Source organism: Lepisosteus oculatus, chromosome 5 (genome assembly GCF_040954835.1).
Source record: "Lepisosteus oculatus isolate fLepOcu1 chromosome 5, fLepOcu1.hap2, whole genome shotgun sequence".
NCBI lineage: Eukaryota > Metazoa > Chordata > Actinopteri > Semionotiformes > Lepisosteidae > Lepisosteus > Lepisosteus oculatus.
In genome coordinates this window covers 36677565-36695711 of record NC_090700.1, presented here as the reverse complement: position 1 = coordinate 36695711, position 18147 = coordinate 36677565, and the positions used below count along the sequence as shown (strand labels likewise).

Sequence of the window (18147 nt, the reverse complement as noted above, 5' to 3'; positions counted from 1 at the left end):
GTGAGTTGTAGTTCTGGAGAGGGTTTCTCTAAATGAACATCCTGCATCCAGTGGCTGAAAAAGACTACATTGCCCACAATTCTGTTCAGCAACACAAACTGGGGACTGAACTAAAAACTACATTTGGTGGGTTTTCAGAAGTTGGTACCCTGCTGCATGCAACAGTGCCTCCAACAGGAATGTGGAAGGATTGCAAGTGTAGTAAACATTTTTAAAGACTTTTTGAAGATTTCACACCGCATAAGAGTGAAAAGTGCTTGCCATCATTTTTATCTGTTCTTAATCTGTACGTGAATAGCAACTGGTATCAGTTCTGTGCCAATTCCAATAATTCTGAACTCCTCCTTAAACAAGATTTAGCTGAAATATATAGGAATTACACAAAACACTAATTGTGGGAGTGTTTAATGCATAATTGTCATTCGCAGCTTTCTTCATCTGACAATCTGGCCTATCACCTACTAAAGAGCCTTTTAGTTTAAAAGAAAATATATTTTTTTTAGCTGATGTTTTTGTCAATAATGTACTTTATAGTAAGGGTATTTCTGAAAAAAAAAGTCTGAATAAACAACCATATAATTTACAGGCATACATTAGCACTGGTGATTAAGGACCCATTTAAAATGAAAATCAGCTGACATAAAACTCCCTTAGGATCAGGACTGAGATTCACTGCTGTAGAAGGTGTCACTTTGAACCTCAGATGAGACTTTGAACTGAGTCTCATTCAGTCACAACTTCTGGGCATGTACAATCTAATCTCCCTAAAGGTCCCTCATAATTCATTTTGTGAAGCAATTTCTAATTTCTCTACCTGCTGTGTAATGGGGCAGGTGGTTCACTAATCTCTGTCACAGGTCACCGAGGTAGGTGCTGTGCTTTAGTCACAAAGTCGTGAAGTGGGCCCCCACCTATAAGCACTTTAAATAGGGATGAAAAGTGCTATAGAAATACAATACATTTTAATAATAATCTTCAGTCTGTGCTCTGTGTGCTTTTTAAGAGTTTACCCATTCAGTAACCCCATCACTGACAATGTTATGCTCAAAGGTGTCACAAGGGGTCACTGTTGTGCACCAAGACACAGGTCTACTCAAACTAGCCAAATTTGTGGTCGCAGTCAGATCATAGACTGGATAGATTAAGAGTTATCTCTGGATTACTTGGTCTAAAAGCCATTTCAACCATGCAACCAGGAACCCAGGTTTTTAAGAAATGATAAAGGTTATCATATTTACACTGTAACTTTGTTTTTGCACATAGAAAGTGCAGAGAAAAAACAGCTCCATAAATTAAACAATTTATACCACCCTGTAACCATCTCTCAGCATCTGAGCAATGTTGGACCTAGCCAGTACTGACATGGAAGACGCCTGAAATCAAATCCACAGATTACGATGTGTGCGTTTTGCTCACATAGCGTTTCTATGCATCTGCTAACCTACACTGGTTACACCAGGACTATTCAGTTCTGCTGCCTATTGCACAAATAAGATACCAAATATCTTTACGGTTTCATTCACTTTCATCATTAATAGAGCAACGATTCCATCAAAATCTAGTACAAAAACCCAAATTAATACACAGACAACACATTACTGCTTTTAATTAAACTATTCTACTACTATTGTATTACTATCAATTTATTAAATACAATACCCTCGCTGTGCACTGACTCCAGATGAAATGATATTGCAGATCTTGCTTTCTGTAATGTCTTTTTTATGAAGAGCCCTAGCTGTCACAGTAATGTTTTTAAGTTGTTTATCTTTGATTCTCAAACTTGACCTTTCAGCCAACACGTCCTGACAGGTGATGTGACACACCTCATTAGTTGTTTGGCCGATAACGTCTTTAATTGGTCATCCAATTCACACAGGCAGGGAAGCTAGAGGCAGTTGAGTAGTCTCGCACCCTGACAAGCATCGTATAATTTATCTGAAGGGTGGAATAGCATGATGAGAAAATATCCACACTGAATTAAAAATGCATTTTTACTCTTTACCAGCCAGAAAAGGTGTCAATAGACCAGTAATTCTTTAACAGAAATTACTGATGCCCCCATATTATTTTAGGTGATGAAAGTCTGGACTTCACAGAATATATGAACATGTCTTGTTATAATCTTCAAATAAAATTGGGCACCTAATGAATTACAAAATAAAGGAATAAGACAAATCAGCTGTTACAACAATTTTATTTTGGTGTCATCAACCTGATTAAGCAATAGTATGACAAGAGTACAGTCTAGGGCAGAGAATCATGTCATATTTACACAGTAGAATAATTTCTTGTTTTTATTGTGCTTCTTCTGGAAATGGAAGAAGTGAAAATAAAATCAAGAAAAAAAGCTCAGATTTTTTGTTTCTGGAAATTAAGAAGAAACATCTACATTAATGAGGTACAGTCTCAATAACACAAGCAGACGTATATACAGTATCTCTACGAAGTACGACACAGAAACATTCTACCGTGACTGTCTACCTTGCATGTCTCACTTGTTACACACCATCCTGTCCTAAATCTCCCCACGCACATACAGTTGAAGATGAAGAATAGCACACTCTTCCCTCCTCACAATGCAGAATTTGCCTTGTGGTCAATTTTGAACTCCGTTATCAGAGCTTGTATTTCCACCAACATGACCACCCCTTAGGACATGAACGTATGCCTGCCCAAAGCAAGAAATGTCTTCAAGCTCAGTCCTTTCCAGCCCTCTGAAGAAATACTGTGTAAATTCAATCTTAAAAACAAAACACAAAACGGAATCATTATGCCACCTTTGTCCCGATGATGACTATTGTTATCTTTACTAAGGGATATACTCTGAAAACAAAATTTCATTAGGAAATCAGAATACCTTTTTCTCAGAAGCTGTGATTTAAATTTCAGTATTTGAAATGTTTATTATTTCAGATCAGATGTTCATGCATACTGGATCTGTACATGTTCCTATCGTCCAAGAGGTGGCTTTGGAGAAGATCAAAGCAAAAGGAGAAGTGTGCAGATTTTATGTTTACACCTGTATGTCTGGCTGGCTTATATAATTTTCGCTACATACAGTAGCATCTTGTATGAACTATATACTTATACTCTTAGAACTAAAAATTAAGGATAACTTCATGCAAATTTCATTTTTCTCACTAATGTATAAATGAATAATGAATTAAAGGAGAAATGAAGGAACCTTACTTTTTCACTGCATGGAATAAAGTTGATATGTTATTTTTATTTAAAAAACTTTTCAGAGCTGGACCATAGTGCAAGCCAGACTTTATACTCAAATTTATGTTGCATCATGGAACAAAAAGTAAATACTTGTATGAATGCAATGTTTAAGAAGCCTGGGGATTTTTTTTTTTAAAATAAACCCTCGTAAGTCCAACTCATCCAAGAAGTTCAGGTAGGCTAAAAAAGACTGGATCTTCATTATCAACACCATGCTAGGTTTTATATTATACCACCACAGTAACAACTGGCAATTAAAAACAAATGAAGGTATGATGACCTACATCAATACCAGGCGGAGTGGTGGCACTGTGGCTAAGGATCTGCGCCTGTGGCTGGAAGGTTGCTGGTTCAAATCTCACGGCAGGCAGAGGAATCCTACTCTGTTGGGCCCCTGAGCAAGGCCCTTAACCCCAGCTGCTCCAGCGGCACCGCATAAATGGCTGACCCTGGGCTCTCTCCCTGTCTGTGTGCCTGTGTCTCTCATGGAGAGCAAGCTGATGTATGCGAAGAGACAAATTCCTAATGCAAGAAATTGTATATGGCTAATAAAAGTGATCTCTTATATACTGTATAAAAGACTGAATGTTGCTCAATAATACCACTTGTGAGCAAAAAAATAAAAATGGGGAGCATTTCAAATTAGAGAATTTTTTGTCGTCAAGGGCAACAAAAACAGAGCACCACACTTATGCTATGGAAAGAGACTTATTTTTTTAAAAGCTTGTTCTCCCAGATTGGACAGTTTTTGTTGTTTTTTTCTTAGTTGCTGAAAACATTTCTGGTACTTTTATTTTTATTATAAAATAATTCACTTTAATTTCCTAGTTTTTAAATAATGTGTTACAGTGACACTGGTGCAAGTTAACTTTCATTTCAAAATTTTTTGTTGCTTATAAAAAGCTGCTTTTATCTCTCTGGAAACAAAAGGTGAAAAGTGACTTCCTTCACAACATGAAATGTTTTTCTTAAAATAGAACACACAGACTAATTTTTTAAAACATACTCTAATCTACTGTCCAGACAGTAAGACAATTTAAAGACATACAACATAATGACATTTCCATACAGAGCTTTTATCAACTTGAATATGGTTCTCACATTTACCAATTTCCCATTTTCTCTGCATCAGTGTCCTTCTGGCTGTGTTTTTTCCTGGCTTTGCTGTGCTAACAGAATTTTACTTTTGCCATGATCTCTTGATCATACAGCTACATTTCAGCTTGTTTTGTTTCTATATTACATAGCTCTTAATGTAATTTATAGTATAAATCTCTTGGTATTTTTCATCTTACAACAGTTAAGAAAGATATTCTTCAAAAGTTCCCTACGATAAAAAAAGCTGCAGAAAAGAACAAGGAACCAGTAACACCTTCAACACAGGGAAAACAAAAAATGTTCAAATTACACTACTCCATGTGGGAAGAGACTTCTTAAAAGAACCCTGAAATTACTTCTTTATCCACTGCAAAAGGCAGAAGATAAAGCACTTAGTTATGTATATAGTTGCACTGGGTGTTGTGGAAAAATCGGGGAGCTTATAAATCAGTAATGTTCCTGTGAGGCAAATCTTTAAGTCTCTGGCAGAGCTCCTGTGGGGACATCTGTACTCTGTAGAGAGGCATCTTAAGAGTAAACTAATCCTACAAAAAGCCTATACTTGATAACCTCAAAAAATAAAGATTACTGCATATGTATTTACACAACTGTATTCATGACCTTTTGACAAATTTAAAAATAGAAAATGACCCCTTAGGGGCAGTCACATTCTCCATCTTATTTTAAAAAATGTCAGAAGACATACAGTACAATATTCCAAGTAGCTCTTAAATTCTTAATCTGCTTCAAGTCCATAGCTCAGTTTGCAATGCAAACTACTTCAGTTTTCATACAAATGGAGGGACATCAGCAATAACCTCCCCAGTTCAGTTCCTGGTTAATACAGCTATCCCACTAGCTGACTGCAGAAAACAAAACACATCTCTGCATTTTCTTGTGCCCTTTCCTCCGTTCTCCCCAGTACCCTATAGAAATGAACTGCCTCCCGGAACAGCAATTGTGGGACCAATTTAGGTTATTGCCTAAATTTTAGTTAGTTTGTACAGCATGTTTTGTGAAGAAAATCAGTTCAGAGGGTGGTTCCTACCTTTAATTGCCTCAGCTTTCCTGCTCTCTATACATAAGTGTGCAGTGATACAGAGTTTTCTTTCAATACCTCAGACTAGCTTGTTCAGACCCCCTGCAATCAGCAGGCCACATAGACAAGTTTTGCTGGTGCTTGAAGATTTGCCTTTCAGCTGCTCTGTTCTGCTTTGACGATTAAGAACACTGATGAAGAAGCCTTGACAATAACACTGGAAAGCCACTTCATCCTTCATCTGGCATGTACCCCTGCAAACGTGCTGCTGAATTTTGAGTTTTGGTGCAAGCACTTGCCTCCTGATTCTGAGTCCCGGCATGTAAATCATAGCTATGGTAATGGTGACAGCAGGTCCTGTGTGGGTTTTTGGTGGCTGAATACAACTCAAGCAACCCAAATCCCGTTGTACTAACAAAAAATAAATAAATTAGAAAAACAACAAACCTAACGTTAACTAACTTGCTCATACAGTACATAAGTGCCTTAATCAAGTAGTAAGACAGCACAAACCAAGCTCCTGCAAGATAGTCACATACAGCAGGCCTCAGCCAAACAAAATGACAGCTGAATGGCAGCACCAGCATAGCAACTGCCTTTCAACTTCTGTATGACCACTCTACCTGTAGATTTTTCTACTTTGACGCTTACCACTGTCCTACGGTTTTAATGCCAGCAATGAAAGTGTATTCTTCTTACACAACCTTTTTATTCATTTGATTGTTTTTGTATGCAGCTTCACTGGTTAGGAACGCAACAGTTTTCTAAAAGAACAACGCCAATACAGTTGTACATCTTTCAGAAGCGCAATGTCTCGTATGAACGGGGGCTTATTGTAATCATGTGATATACGATGGCTTGTATAGTTTCTGGCAAGAAGAACTGCCTGCGGTTAAACTTTGATCAATTTCCCCTTTCAAGATCCCCTAATCTTCACTGAATTGAAGGACCATCTCACAAAAGTATCCATCACATTAAAGTCCATTTCCTGGTCAAAACAAATATTTACGCCGAGGTGGCCATTTCAGGCCTCTAGCTGCTGGCCCGCTGGCTTTAGCACCTCCTCTGGTTTCAGCCTGAGGTTCTTCTCACCATTTCAAACCCTGTCCTACTCATTATCGCAATGCACATTCCTCTCCGACGCCCAAACTCTAAACTATGAATCTCAGCTGGTCAATTATGAAATCACGCTCATACCACTGTGTAAGAACTGTCTTAAAAAATGCAAAATAGACACAAGTGAAAGAAGGGTGCACACATGTTCTGCATATTTGTCATTGGATTCCCTTGAAAACTCTTGATTCCTGCTTCGACCCCGCTACAAAAATAACACACAGGACTTCACAGTTCTACTCTGTCTTGGGCCAGTCTACTGAGGTCTCATTAACTGCTGGCACCGCTTCACAAGAAGCTTACTGTATTTTGTAAAAAAAAAAAATAAAATCAATGAAGAGCTAAGTCACAGCTTTTCACCTTTGAATCCATGGGTTTCCAAAACAACCAAAAAAAAAAGTGTTTCCTGACCTCAGAGATCTCTGAAAGCAAGGTTTTCACAGAGAAATAAAAAGATTTGTTTTGTTACAAAAGTGTACAGAATATTAAATACTATCTGCGACATTCTTTTTTTTCTTGAAAAATAAGACAAATATACAAAAGTTTTTTTTTTTCATTTTTTCCAGGTTTAGCTGATCAGGGGATGAAACTCAGTAAGACGCCATGTTCACATCCTGCAGATCTTCACTCTTCTGAAAGACAAAAAACAGACTTGTTAGAAAACCGATCACCACCACCAGCATTTCCTATATTTTAGGTTTGTGCTTCATATGTCTCCCCAATTCACAACCCACACCTCAATCTAATTGTCCACAGAATGCAATTTAATCTACAAAGCACTTGATGATAAAATCTTCAGCATGTAAAAGGTGCTTTTGACATTTCTATTCACAGTTTTTCCAGTAAAGACAGATTAACAGGAAACTTGCCACTTCCTGGCAAGAAACTGATACTTTGTGCATTAAATGTTTTTCTGACCAGAAAAATCAGCATGATTTTGCCCTTTTTGGGTTTTTACCCCCCCATTATCAACAACATGACACTGAGAAGCTTGAGATATTTTTGAACGGTTTAAATGTAACACAAAGAAAAGCCCAATAATCTTGAACAACATTTTTTTTCTTCTGAGAAATTAACAGCCTCAAAGAAGCATTTTGTACCTTGTACCTTAATATGGTCTCCATACTCAAGACAAACTTTCAGCTTCTTTCAATTCATTCATGATTGTTAATGGTGTTTGACACAAGGACTCTGCCTTCCAAGAACATAAAGATTACAAAATGGGAGGAGACCATTCAGCCCAGGTGACCCGTCTGGTAAACAAGGAGCAATTCTGAGCTGTCAGCAGGTCAGTAGGGTAGCCTTCTTCTTAAGCAATTACACTCAACACACCGCGCTTTAGACTTTTGCCCTACTGCCTCATTTCTTTAACATTACACAGCTGTGGACTTCTACCTGCTGCCTTCCTCCCTTCGGTTTCGAAATTCTGAGGCGAAAGTGAAATTTTACACATCGTTGCTATGGTCTTCTATGGAAACAGGAGGCTATGGTATCGGGATGCCAACAGAGGAGGTGGCTGAAGCGAAGGCTGTTTTTTCTGGAGGCCTGCACAGGTGAGGCACCCCGAGGGGGCAGCAGCGCAATGCAGCGAGCTCCCTCCTCCCCCAGCCCCCCCACCTCGCCAACCCCGTGCCCCGCGCTCTGCCCGGTACGGAGCGGGTGGCTCCTGTCCTGGGGGGGGCGGACTGACCTCGTTACACTGGCGCTGTACCTTGAGCGCGGAGGAGCGGGCCTCCTCGTCACCCGCCGCGTCGCGCTCCGTCTCTCGCTCCCGCTTTCCCGGCGCACTGCTCCCGCCCCCGGCGCCGCCGTGTGCCCAGCGACCTGCTCACCAAACCATGCAAGCGTCAGAGAGGGTACGGCCCTTGCCTTATGCCAACAAACTGGCGCCGAAGCACCCACCCACTAGAAGGCCACGCTCAGGGAATAAGCCCCAGCCACAGAGGTTGTTCCCCAAAATTTATTTCAGGTTTGTATGCTTTTCCCCCTGTATGTAGTTACCACACTCTTAACTACTGAACACCTCAATTCTAGGTGTCCCCCAGACCCACTTACAATACAATATCCAAAATACAATAACCCAAAAATAAAGCAAAATGAAAGGCATGTTAGCTGGGGCTCCTGCTGCCAGAGAAGCAAAGGAACATCTGCTTGATATCAGAGATGTGCACGTCTACAATGCTATTTTCAAGGCACAAGTTTCAAACCCTTTTGCTCCAGTCAGCTTTGCTCCCCTTTTCCCCCACAAGGTAGTGCAGTCTATGTATGCCATCCATACTCTTCTCCAAATGAGCCACTCCCTTTCTCAAACCCTGGGATCTCTTCCAGGGATCAAACCCTGGAAGGGACAAGCACCCAGTCCATTGAGCCAGTGGGGCATCTACCTCAGTAATCAGTAATCAACCCAAGGAGCCTGGAGCTGGGGGGGGAAGCCACCCTGCAGAACTGTAACATGAGCAGGTTTAACAAGAGAATGTAGAAGATAAATGTTCATTCTCAGGTTATCTGAACATTTTGAAAAACGAGACAGCTGACTCTTACATTGGTGGAAGAGCTTATGAGAGCCAACCTGAAACAGAATTTGAATTTTCCTTCGGGCAAGCAGAAGGTCGTACCTGGGTGCTGGGGCACAGCAAACTCATGGGACCCGCTGGACTGGTACAAGCGGTGACTGATACTGCCCTGGCCAGGCTCAGAAACTGTGTGGTAGCCTATATAAAAAAAAGCCAAACTGTGAGTCCCACTGGAAAGAGCTGCTTAGCTCTGCTGCCTTCAGCTTCAGCACCTGATCCTGGGTTTACACTTCCAGTCAACAGCTGCAGCATAAACTCTGTACTGCAGTATGTCCACTCTGTATCATAAGTAACTTCCTTCACTACCGCCCCTTTCAATAAACCCAATAGAGGCAGCATGACATATTCCATTTAACAAACTTCATTCGTTTGACGTTAATGCCAACAGAAAAGCAGCGCGCTCGCGAGGGTGTGACCGCATGCTGCGCCCTCACCATGATGCACTCCACTTGGTCCGGGCTGCTCTTCGCCGTCGAAGTTCAAGAGAATACTGCTGCTTCCGTTCCCACTTGCTACAGAACTGCCTGGCGCTGCCCCTGTGGAGAGAGCAAGGTAGGGCAGAGCTAGTCAGGGCAAGCTGGGCACCACCAAAGCCCGGAGCAATTCTCCATCTGTGTCCTTATGCATTTAATGCAATTGTTTTTCTGAGTGTCTAAAGACTAGCGTAGCTTGTGCCTTCTACACAGTACCCCGCATAATTCATCTGCACCTTGCTTTTACTTTCTTACAAGGACCTACCATAAGAGTTCACGGTGTGAAGGGAAATTAATGCAAAACACAAGAGTAAAATAGCACTGCAGTGAACCGCAAGCTTGCACAGATGTACAATCCTGCACACGCCATGTCTTTTTTTACAAGCCAGAACAGGACTGACATTTCCATCAATGGGCATCTCGAGCCTCTATCGAGTGGACAGCTCCTCTCCCTGTGACGGGTGAGGGGGAGGGACACTCACCATACGTGGTGCCGTGGGCAGGCTGCTGCTCCCCGGGAGAGTACGCCATCATCCCGCCGTTCCCGTTGCCGTTGTGGTTGGAAGGCACTGAGGCGAGCAGGCCTGCCGGGGGAGGGAGAGACAAAGCGTGATCAGATCAGTGTGGCCAGCATCGTGTCCCACAAGCCTCCGGCACGAGGTGCTAGCCTCGGATTTCACACAAGCTACCGAGTACCTCGAAACAGACGCGGTGCCATTTAAACCAGATGAACCAAGTGCTGTAATAGAAAAGACTGCAAAAAGCACAAACCCATCAAAAACGACTTGAGCTCTAGAGAGAAAGGCGTTGGAAATCTGCAAACAACCGAGGTTCTCCTTGCACTTGTGGAGACGAGAGCGGATCTCTACGCGCCGGGAGTCCCGTCTCCATGAGGAGAAGCCGCTCAAGAGGAGGGGGTGAGGCAAGGGCAGGCATGTGGCGGAGGTTCTCACCGAGCCCGCGGTACCGAGACAGCTGCTGGTAGATCTGCTTCATCCTCTCGATGTTCAGGCGGCTGGCTTCCGCGTGGTTCACCATGGGCTTTGGGTAATGGACGCCGATGACACACTTGGCTGCGTTCTGCACCGAGTCCGGGGCGTTCCAGGGGTCGTAGATGTACTTGGCAGGGAAACCTCGGAGAACAGGTAAATATCGTCTGCAAGCATAGGGAGAGATTAAACCGCAGAGTCTCATCATAAATACCACAGATGCTCAGAACTCTGGGGGTGGGCAGCTTGGTGGAGGGCGTTTATCGGGCAGTGTCCAGTCCAGCTGGGCTACTCCGCTTCGTGTGTGGGCCGAACAGAAAGACACCCAGGGCTGGGTCATGGTGCTGCAGGAATGAATAAAAGATACGGGGCACTGGGCAAAGAAATCTCACAGGAAAGGGTCTCCCAGACGTATTCCTGTTGCAGCAGAAGTGCTTCCAACAGGAAGCTCATGACGAGGTGGACCAGCATGGCTACCAGCTGCTCCTTAGCTGCAGTTCCAGGTAGGATGTGACGTAGCTAGGGGCTTCACAGCTAAAAACCCAACGTCTAAGTCATGATGACCACCATATATCAATACAGGAAAATTCCCTCAGCACTGGTATGAAACTCCTGTAGCTCATACACAGCTTAATGGGGAAGGGGGCAGAGACTGCTTGAGTTGAGCTCCGGCCTCCTGAGTCTGGCAATACTAGGATCTGAAGTTTGCAACTAGTAAACCTGTACCACACTCCAACAACTAAAAAAAAAAAGTGCAAAAGTGCAAAGAGTGCAAAAAAAGTAACTTCTGCCCTCAGTTTTAAATGCTCTTCTCCAAAGCCAAAGGGACAGGCAGCACAGCAGACCAGTTTTAGATGGTGCTGGATTGGTAGCAGATTACACAAGGACATGGAAACCTCCTGTCCACTGTAAAGGAAATCCTTAGTTGGGCTGGGGGGTGATGGGGGACACTTTATCCCTCTCTGCTACACCACCCACATCCCTATCCAAGTACCTTGTCACCAGTGTCCAGCAAGTCAGAGACCATTATTGATGTAAATAAAAACAGGAACAATTTACCAAAAAAACAAATTTCTGCAAGAGGAAAAGACAGATAAGTGAATGGTCTTCAAGTAAGTTGTTCATCAGTAAAGCCCAGAACCATACTGAATATCAATGCAGAGAGAATCACTGTGGTCAGACATTACTAAAGCAATACAAGAGGACTGCAATCATCTAAGCATGACACCTAATATTCTCTCCACTGTGGGGAAGGCATTCAACAAAAAGAAGCCATTTCATTAAGAACAAAGTTAAGGAAAAAAAATCCGCAAAGTTCCCACAAATTCTTCCTCCTACACAAGATAAGAATAAAGTTGGTGCAGACGCAACAAACATTTCACGTCATCATAACCAATGCTGGAAGCTCGCAACAAGGCTTTTAAGCTTTCAGACGTCTGCTTTCTAATTAAGCCACCAGCTCTCTCCTCAGCCTCCGTCTGATTAATGGAAATATTGCAACAGTGACTGAGAACCCAGCGTAGGCAGACCCATCTGCTCTGTGATCTGGGGAGGCTACATGTTCCACTTTTGTGTCGAAGCAGAGCCCTTGGATCAGGCAAATCAGCTGCACTCAGACACAATAATAATCATACTCTCTCGTCCCCATAACCGCCTCTCAAGGCTAAGGTCAACAGCCTCGTCATTTCACACAGGACGTTATTGCGCCTGTGGGGGGATTTTAAGTAGTGTTTTCATGTCTCCTGTAATTGCTGCAGAGCTGATTGGTCTACAATGAAGAACTTCAGGCCAATTTTCTCCCAAGTTTGCGGCTCAAGTCAGGTCAGGACATCGGCACCTTGTTTACCAGGTTTTGGAGCTTAGCAACCGACAACCCATTTAAATGAAGAATGGCGAGAGACATGAAATTTCGAATTTTCAGGACAAGAGCCTTGAAAACTGCTACAAGAATAGAGGAAAATGATATAGACCTTCAGCTCATTCATTTATCAGACCCCGAGGAACCATTGCCAAACCGACAGCCATTCTACTGCTGTCAATTATAGAGGACTGACAGCAGTACTGCAGCCAAAATCGCTATTCAAGACTGTGATCCTCAGTCTGGGCATTGTCAACCGACCTAGACCTTGCCGAACAGATGGGCATAATTAATATTTTTCTATCCTAACATTCATGAATCTGAAATCTACTTGTTCCTAGCAAGGGTCAGGGCAATTCTTACTTGCATATCTGAACCTGCAGATAAGTCCCTTTTCACCAAGTATTATAGTATGCCTGTTCCGGGAGTATGAAGGGACACAATCTAACCAAACCTAATGGGCAATTAAGGAAAATGAAGATCCTTCTCACAGCTGGGACCAACAGGCAAATCAACGCCTTTGAAGCTTTCTGTCATTGCCTTCTCCAGGGGTAAACTGCTCCACCTGGGACTATCCGATTGGATTTGGATGGGCACAAGAGGAGAGATGTACAGCATTTTTTGAGGACTAGTGGACAGGTTTGAAAAAGGAAGTCTGGACAAGCACAATTTCACAGCAATTGGGGGAGCAGGAGAACACTACCACAAATCCAGAGACCAGAGGCGCACACACATTTGCGTGAATCCGGGCCCACGTGCTGAAAAAGTCATTGTCCGCTTTGAGATTTTTTTTTTTTAAGTGCAATGTAAGGGTGAAATCAGCATTACATAACATATGAAATTCAGCAAACCATGGAAGCTATTCTGGACAGCCCAGTTCAGCAGTACTACTGCATTAGTGAAGGCCCTCGCACACCGGATCCATTCAGTCGCTGCTCTCTAGATCGCAGTCAACATTGCCTGCAAGACTCTTTCTGTGCTCAGAAGTTTCAAGTTGCTGTATTTTTAGTCCTGCATCTATGCAAGAGATTCCATTATTTTACAGCAGGTACTTGCAAAATTGACTTGAGATTTTGCTCCAGTTTTCTCCAACTAGTGTGCAGTATACGTACTCTGAATCCAGAACATTACATCACAGCCTTACTGCCATCTGACTGGCTGGTTTGACACACTATGGCAAGAACTCACCAGTTTGGACCTATGGAAGTGAAACGGTCAGAAGGATCCTGTGTGTGACAGCTTTTAGGAGCAGGGCACTCAGCTTTGGGCGTGAGGTCACATCAAGGTCGGTTTTGGAATTCTGAACAGGGAAAGTCACCTACCTACTCGTCCACCTACCAGAACCCCAACCGTGGCTGTGTGGTGACGCGGAGCGGCGAAAGGCGAGGTTTAAACTCGAAGTCCTGTCTGCTTTGAGGGCTACGGAGATCCTACTAACAACGTGTTACAAGGCAAAGAGGAAGTGAACCCCCCCAGCCCGTCCCCCCACCCCCACCCAAACCCAATCCAAACTCAGGGCTGAGTAAGAGGTTCAGGTTCGCTCCAAGCCCTTAAAACGGTCATTGATCGCTTCTGAGACGACAGCGATCCACAAACACAAGCACAGAAACCTGCTAACCGCGAAACCAGTCGAGCGCTTTTGCTGTGTAATGCAATTGTCTGCTTTTGCGGCTGGATAGCCTCTTGTTTGATCGAAAGGGACCGGAACCCTTTTGCTGGGAATATTCCAAACCCGCCAACTCGAACTCGGCTAAGAGGCAACGTTATTCATAAATCACCATATATCCCTAAAACAATAAAGCCACAATTCAGCAAAATGATATACACACCGCTAGTTTTACATAAACCTTTATGATAGTTTAAAAAGGCAGTCCAGACACACAAAAAGAAGCACTGCAGTGTTATTCGTGCCAGGCTCATTTGTCTCACCTCAGCCCCCTGTGTTCTCTCTCGAGAAGGCAGGTTTTTCACTTCCTCACCAAGCAGTTAAAATCCCTTTCGATAAATCAAGAAACCACTTTACCTCAAGAACAGACCACCGCATTGTGCAGTGAAAACGCTTAAACCTGCTTCACGGCTGACAGGCTTCCATAAGCTTCAGTCCTGAATAGCTCTCGTCCTAAAAGCAACCAATTACAATTTAACAGGAGACGGGAAAAGCTGAACGTTTCACTCATTCCCAGAACCCCACATTAAGAACAGCAGAAATGAGCTGTCAGTACAGTGGTGTAGTAGATTACCTTTATCGAGTCCCTCACGGACCCAAATTCTAAAGCTACTTGCTGCAACTAATATGGTTTCTCAGGTGACCATCACAGGGAAAACCAAATAGATCACCGAGTTTTGATACCATGAAATGAACTCTTATATGATGATTATTCTAAAATAAAGCTTTTAGATTTAACCCTAACAGCTCTTATAAATGCATACTTCTGTTAATTTTTATTTGGAATCAGTTTTATTTCTAATTTGAATCTGCGATTTTTTGAAGACATGGCTCTCTGGTATCGACTCCCACTGCCTGCACAAGAGAGAACAAGACACTCCTCCGACATGCCCAACTGCAGATCTATTCACTGCATGGTGAACCGTGAAGCTTGCCAGCGCCCAACTGGAGGGACACCCTTCTGCAGGCTGCAGGAGGTCTCCGCGCAGAGATCTGTGAGAAGTCTGCCTGACCGATATCCATCTTTGCTAAATGGCCCTGAGCCCAACTGCTCTGGGAATCCTGGTCAGTCAGCTAGTGACGTGACCCGGGGTCGGACCTGTGGTATCTGAACCCCGAGAACTCAACCTGCATTTCCAGGTGAGCACCTTTACTGGCTGGGCTACAGCAGCCATCCAAAATGGAAATACAAAATCGGTCCTTATATGCTTATCAGCCAAACTGTTCTTGGAAAATGAGTAAGTGTTGTCAATTAGCTTGGGCAGTTAACCTTTAAGCCTTCGTGGGCAAGAGGCCTTTTGGGAAAGTCCTCCCAATAGAAAAAGTATGATTTCTGAAATCCTACAACTTACACAATAACAAGAATTCAGGCCATTAAGGGTTAAGGCCCCAAGTCAGCTCCTTAGATGCTTGAGATCCGATAATTCAGTAGCCTTGCCTACGGTCCTATTTTAAGTATGTTTGCAACCTGAATAAAATCAAGGTTTTACAAGAAAAAAAAAATGTTAAGAGGGAAAAAGATAGCGATTTGACTAAGCCTGGCACCAGAGATTTCAGCTTAATTTGTGCTTCTTCACTCACTGAACAGTGGACTTGAGCTTTTTCTGTGGGTTCCTTTACGTAACACCACCGACTCCGTTTTGGTGTGTAGTTTCCGTGTGGTTGCACAGACTTCACACACATTTGTAAGACACACTGAGCTGCACTTACCTTGGCGCGACCTCCACTTACACTGTCCTCTCAGGCTCACAGGGGCTCGCGACATTCCCAGTGGCTCTGGCATGTTGCTCTTCCATGCCGAAGGAACAAGCCGCTGTTTCTCCGCTCTCAAAGCCAGAGTCTGGGGAAATGTCCTCCTAAAACCTGCTTAGAAATGCCCCTATTCCCTCACTGGAGCCGAAGGTCCTACTGCACCACAGCCACGACAGACTGCATTCGTATCATGAGTGACTCTGTAATGTGATCCAATGACGAAAACGATTCGTATGTTAAAGGATACCTGGCGATCCCATACTGTTAACAAGAGTTCCTCAAACGAGTTTAAAGCCCGTGTCCGATTTGTAATGTAAACGAAATGACCCCCAACTTTTCTTAGTATGCAGGTGTTTCCTATACAGAACTGACATTTAAGAGCATTAATCCTCACATTCCTCTGCTCAGAATAACCCCCTTCCTTAGAACTTTCTCCTCCGATACAAGCAACTTTCAGTGCACCGAACAACCTCTGTAGCTGCCACACGTTTACAAATATTTACAGCTACACGATTCAAAAATCTTTAGTCCTAACGCTCAGCTGCGTCACGAATGATTAAATTCAGGTGGAACGCTACAAGACTTGCACCAGAAAAGTGTGACAAATGAGTTTGTGTTACTAGTCTTTCCTGTTTTTCCCTCACAGTAGCTCGGACAAACACCTCTAGCCTAAATACACGCAAAATGTGCTTCCACAAAAGCATGTCTTGGAAGATAAAGCGAATAACGGACTAGCCCCTTTTATTCAAACTGCAAACTGTTGCAAGCGGAGGAAACTGGAAACGCGTGGAACGTCCCAAAAAAATCAATTTCAAAAGACCCACACTGTGTCACCTGTAACATCAAACAAAAAAATCTTGCAACTGAAACTGCCAGGACGAGCACCTGTCCTTCACAGCCCTGAGGTAAAACGATCCCTTTTCTGAACCGGACACACACAGGACAGCTTAGCTGTTCAGCACGTCGTTTACAGTAATTAAAACGGCTCGGCTGCTCCGATGCAGGTAAGCGGAGTAGATTTTGTGTTTCTAGCGCAGGCTCGCGTGGTGCTTGTCGAGCTGCAGGAGCACGTATGATTGCCAACGTGTGCTTGGTCGGGTGGCGGTTTTTGGCGGTGGCGGTGGGGGGCTGGAGGTGCTGTTTGGACGCCCGAAGCCGAGTCCCGCGGCGGGTGGCGAGCAGCAGCAGTGCAGGTACAAGCAGGCGGGTGGACTCCGTACGTCCGAAGGGAAAGCAACCCACCTGATGTAGTCGCCGTTGGGGTCTGTCCTGCGCCCGAAGCCCACGGGACAGTAGCAGTGGAAAAACTGCTGGAAAAAGGAGCTGCACGACAGCCACATCCAGCTCCCAGCATTCACGCTCCAGTCTGCGTCCAGCAGCAACTCTTCAAACACCTGGGGGGGGGGGGGCAACATGGAGGAAACAGGGCTCACACAGAGGTCCCCAATACTGGAGCTACTGCCACGGCATGGGAGATGGGGTACCCTCGCCCTTCCATCACTCTCCTTCGCAAAGATCATCCATCTCTGGGCAGCATGGCCAGTAAAACCCATTTCTCTCAAGGAGCTGCAGTCATGAAAGGGACACAGGTGACTTTCTACAGTACTGGTGTAAAGACTGTTGTTTTCCCAAACTAGGTGCATAAAACATGTGGCCCCAGCCTAATCCTGGGGTCTGCTATTCAGGTCTAAAGTACTCCTTAAAAGCTTCAGATGGATTGGAAAACCCTACATGCGCCTATCCACCTGCCCATCTTCTAACCGTTTCTTCCAATACAGGGTTGTGCCAGAGTTGGGGTCTATCCCAGCAAGCAATGGGCACAAGGCAGGGTACAACCTGGACGGGATGCCAGTCCATCACAGGTTCAACATGCAGGCACAGACACACAAACACAATCACATTAGGACCAATTTTCCCAGAAGCTAATTAGCCTACCAGTATGTTCTGGACTGAGGGAGTAAACCAGAGCACCCGGACATCTCTCAACAGGGAGAATATACAAACTCCACACAGATAGCACCCTACGTCTGGAATTGAACCCAGGGCCCCAGTGCCAAGAGGCAACAATTCCAACCACTGTGCCACTGTGCCACCCCTCCATGTGTCCAATTCAGGGTAAACTGGACTGACAGTCCTTCTCCAGAGTTCTTGAGCTGGTAATGATTTTATAGAAATCATCCACTGTTTGCTGCCTAAAAAGAACTTTCACATGTTGCACAGAAATATTCTAAGCGATGTATAACTTACTTCATCACCTGTAGCTCAGGCTAAGACAGTAGTGGACACAGACACGGATACGCTTTTTAATGTGAAAATGAAAGGTTTCCTCTCGATTTGAGCCCGTTTCTATGAGACTTC

At 43.8% G+C, this 18147-nt stretch overlaps 1 protein-coding gene across 5 annotated transcripts in view; it reads right to left on the bottom strand.

Moving 5' to 3' along the window:
• Window positions 1–2178: 2178 nt before the first annotated feature.
• cry3b (cryptochrome circadian regulator 3b) overlaps window positions 2179–18147 on the bottom strand; it is a 44232-nt gene continuing 28263 nt past the window's right edge. For 2 of the 5 annotated variants that reach the window (XM_015342516.2, XM_069190331.1), the window contains 7 exons: window positions 17032–17183; window positions 10478–10680; window positions 10007–10108; window positions 9486–9587; window positions 9094–9189; window positions 8169–8302; window positions 2179–7110 (listed from right to left, as the gene is read on the bottom strand). In XM_015342516.2, the coding sequence (XP_015198002.2) occupies window positions 7069–7110; window positions 8169–8302; window positions 9094–9189; window positions 9486–9587; window positions 10007–10108; window positions 10478–10680; window positions 17032–17183 (831 nt within the window). In that variant the 3' untranslated portion in view covers window positions 2179–7068. The remainder of the gene's footprint in view (window positions 7111–8168; window positions 8303–9093; window positions 9190–9485; window positions 9588–10006; window positions 10109–10477; window positions 10681–17031; window positions 17184–18147) is intronic. The other 3 variants (XM_015342517.2, XM_015342519.2, XM_015342518.2) reach the window with 3 other exon arrangements.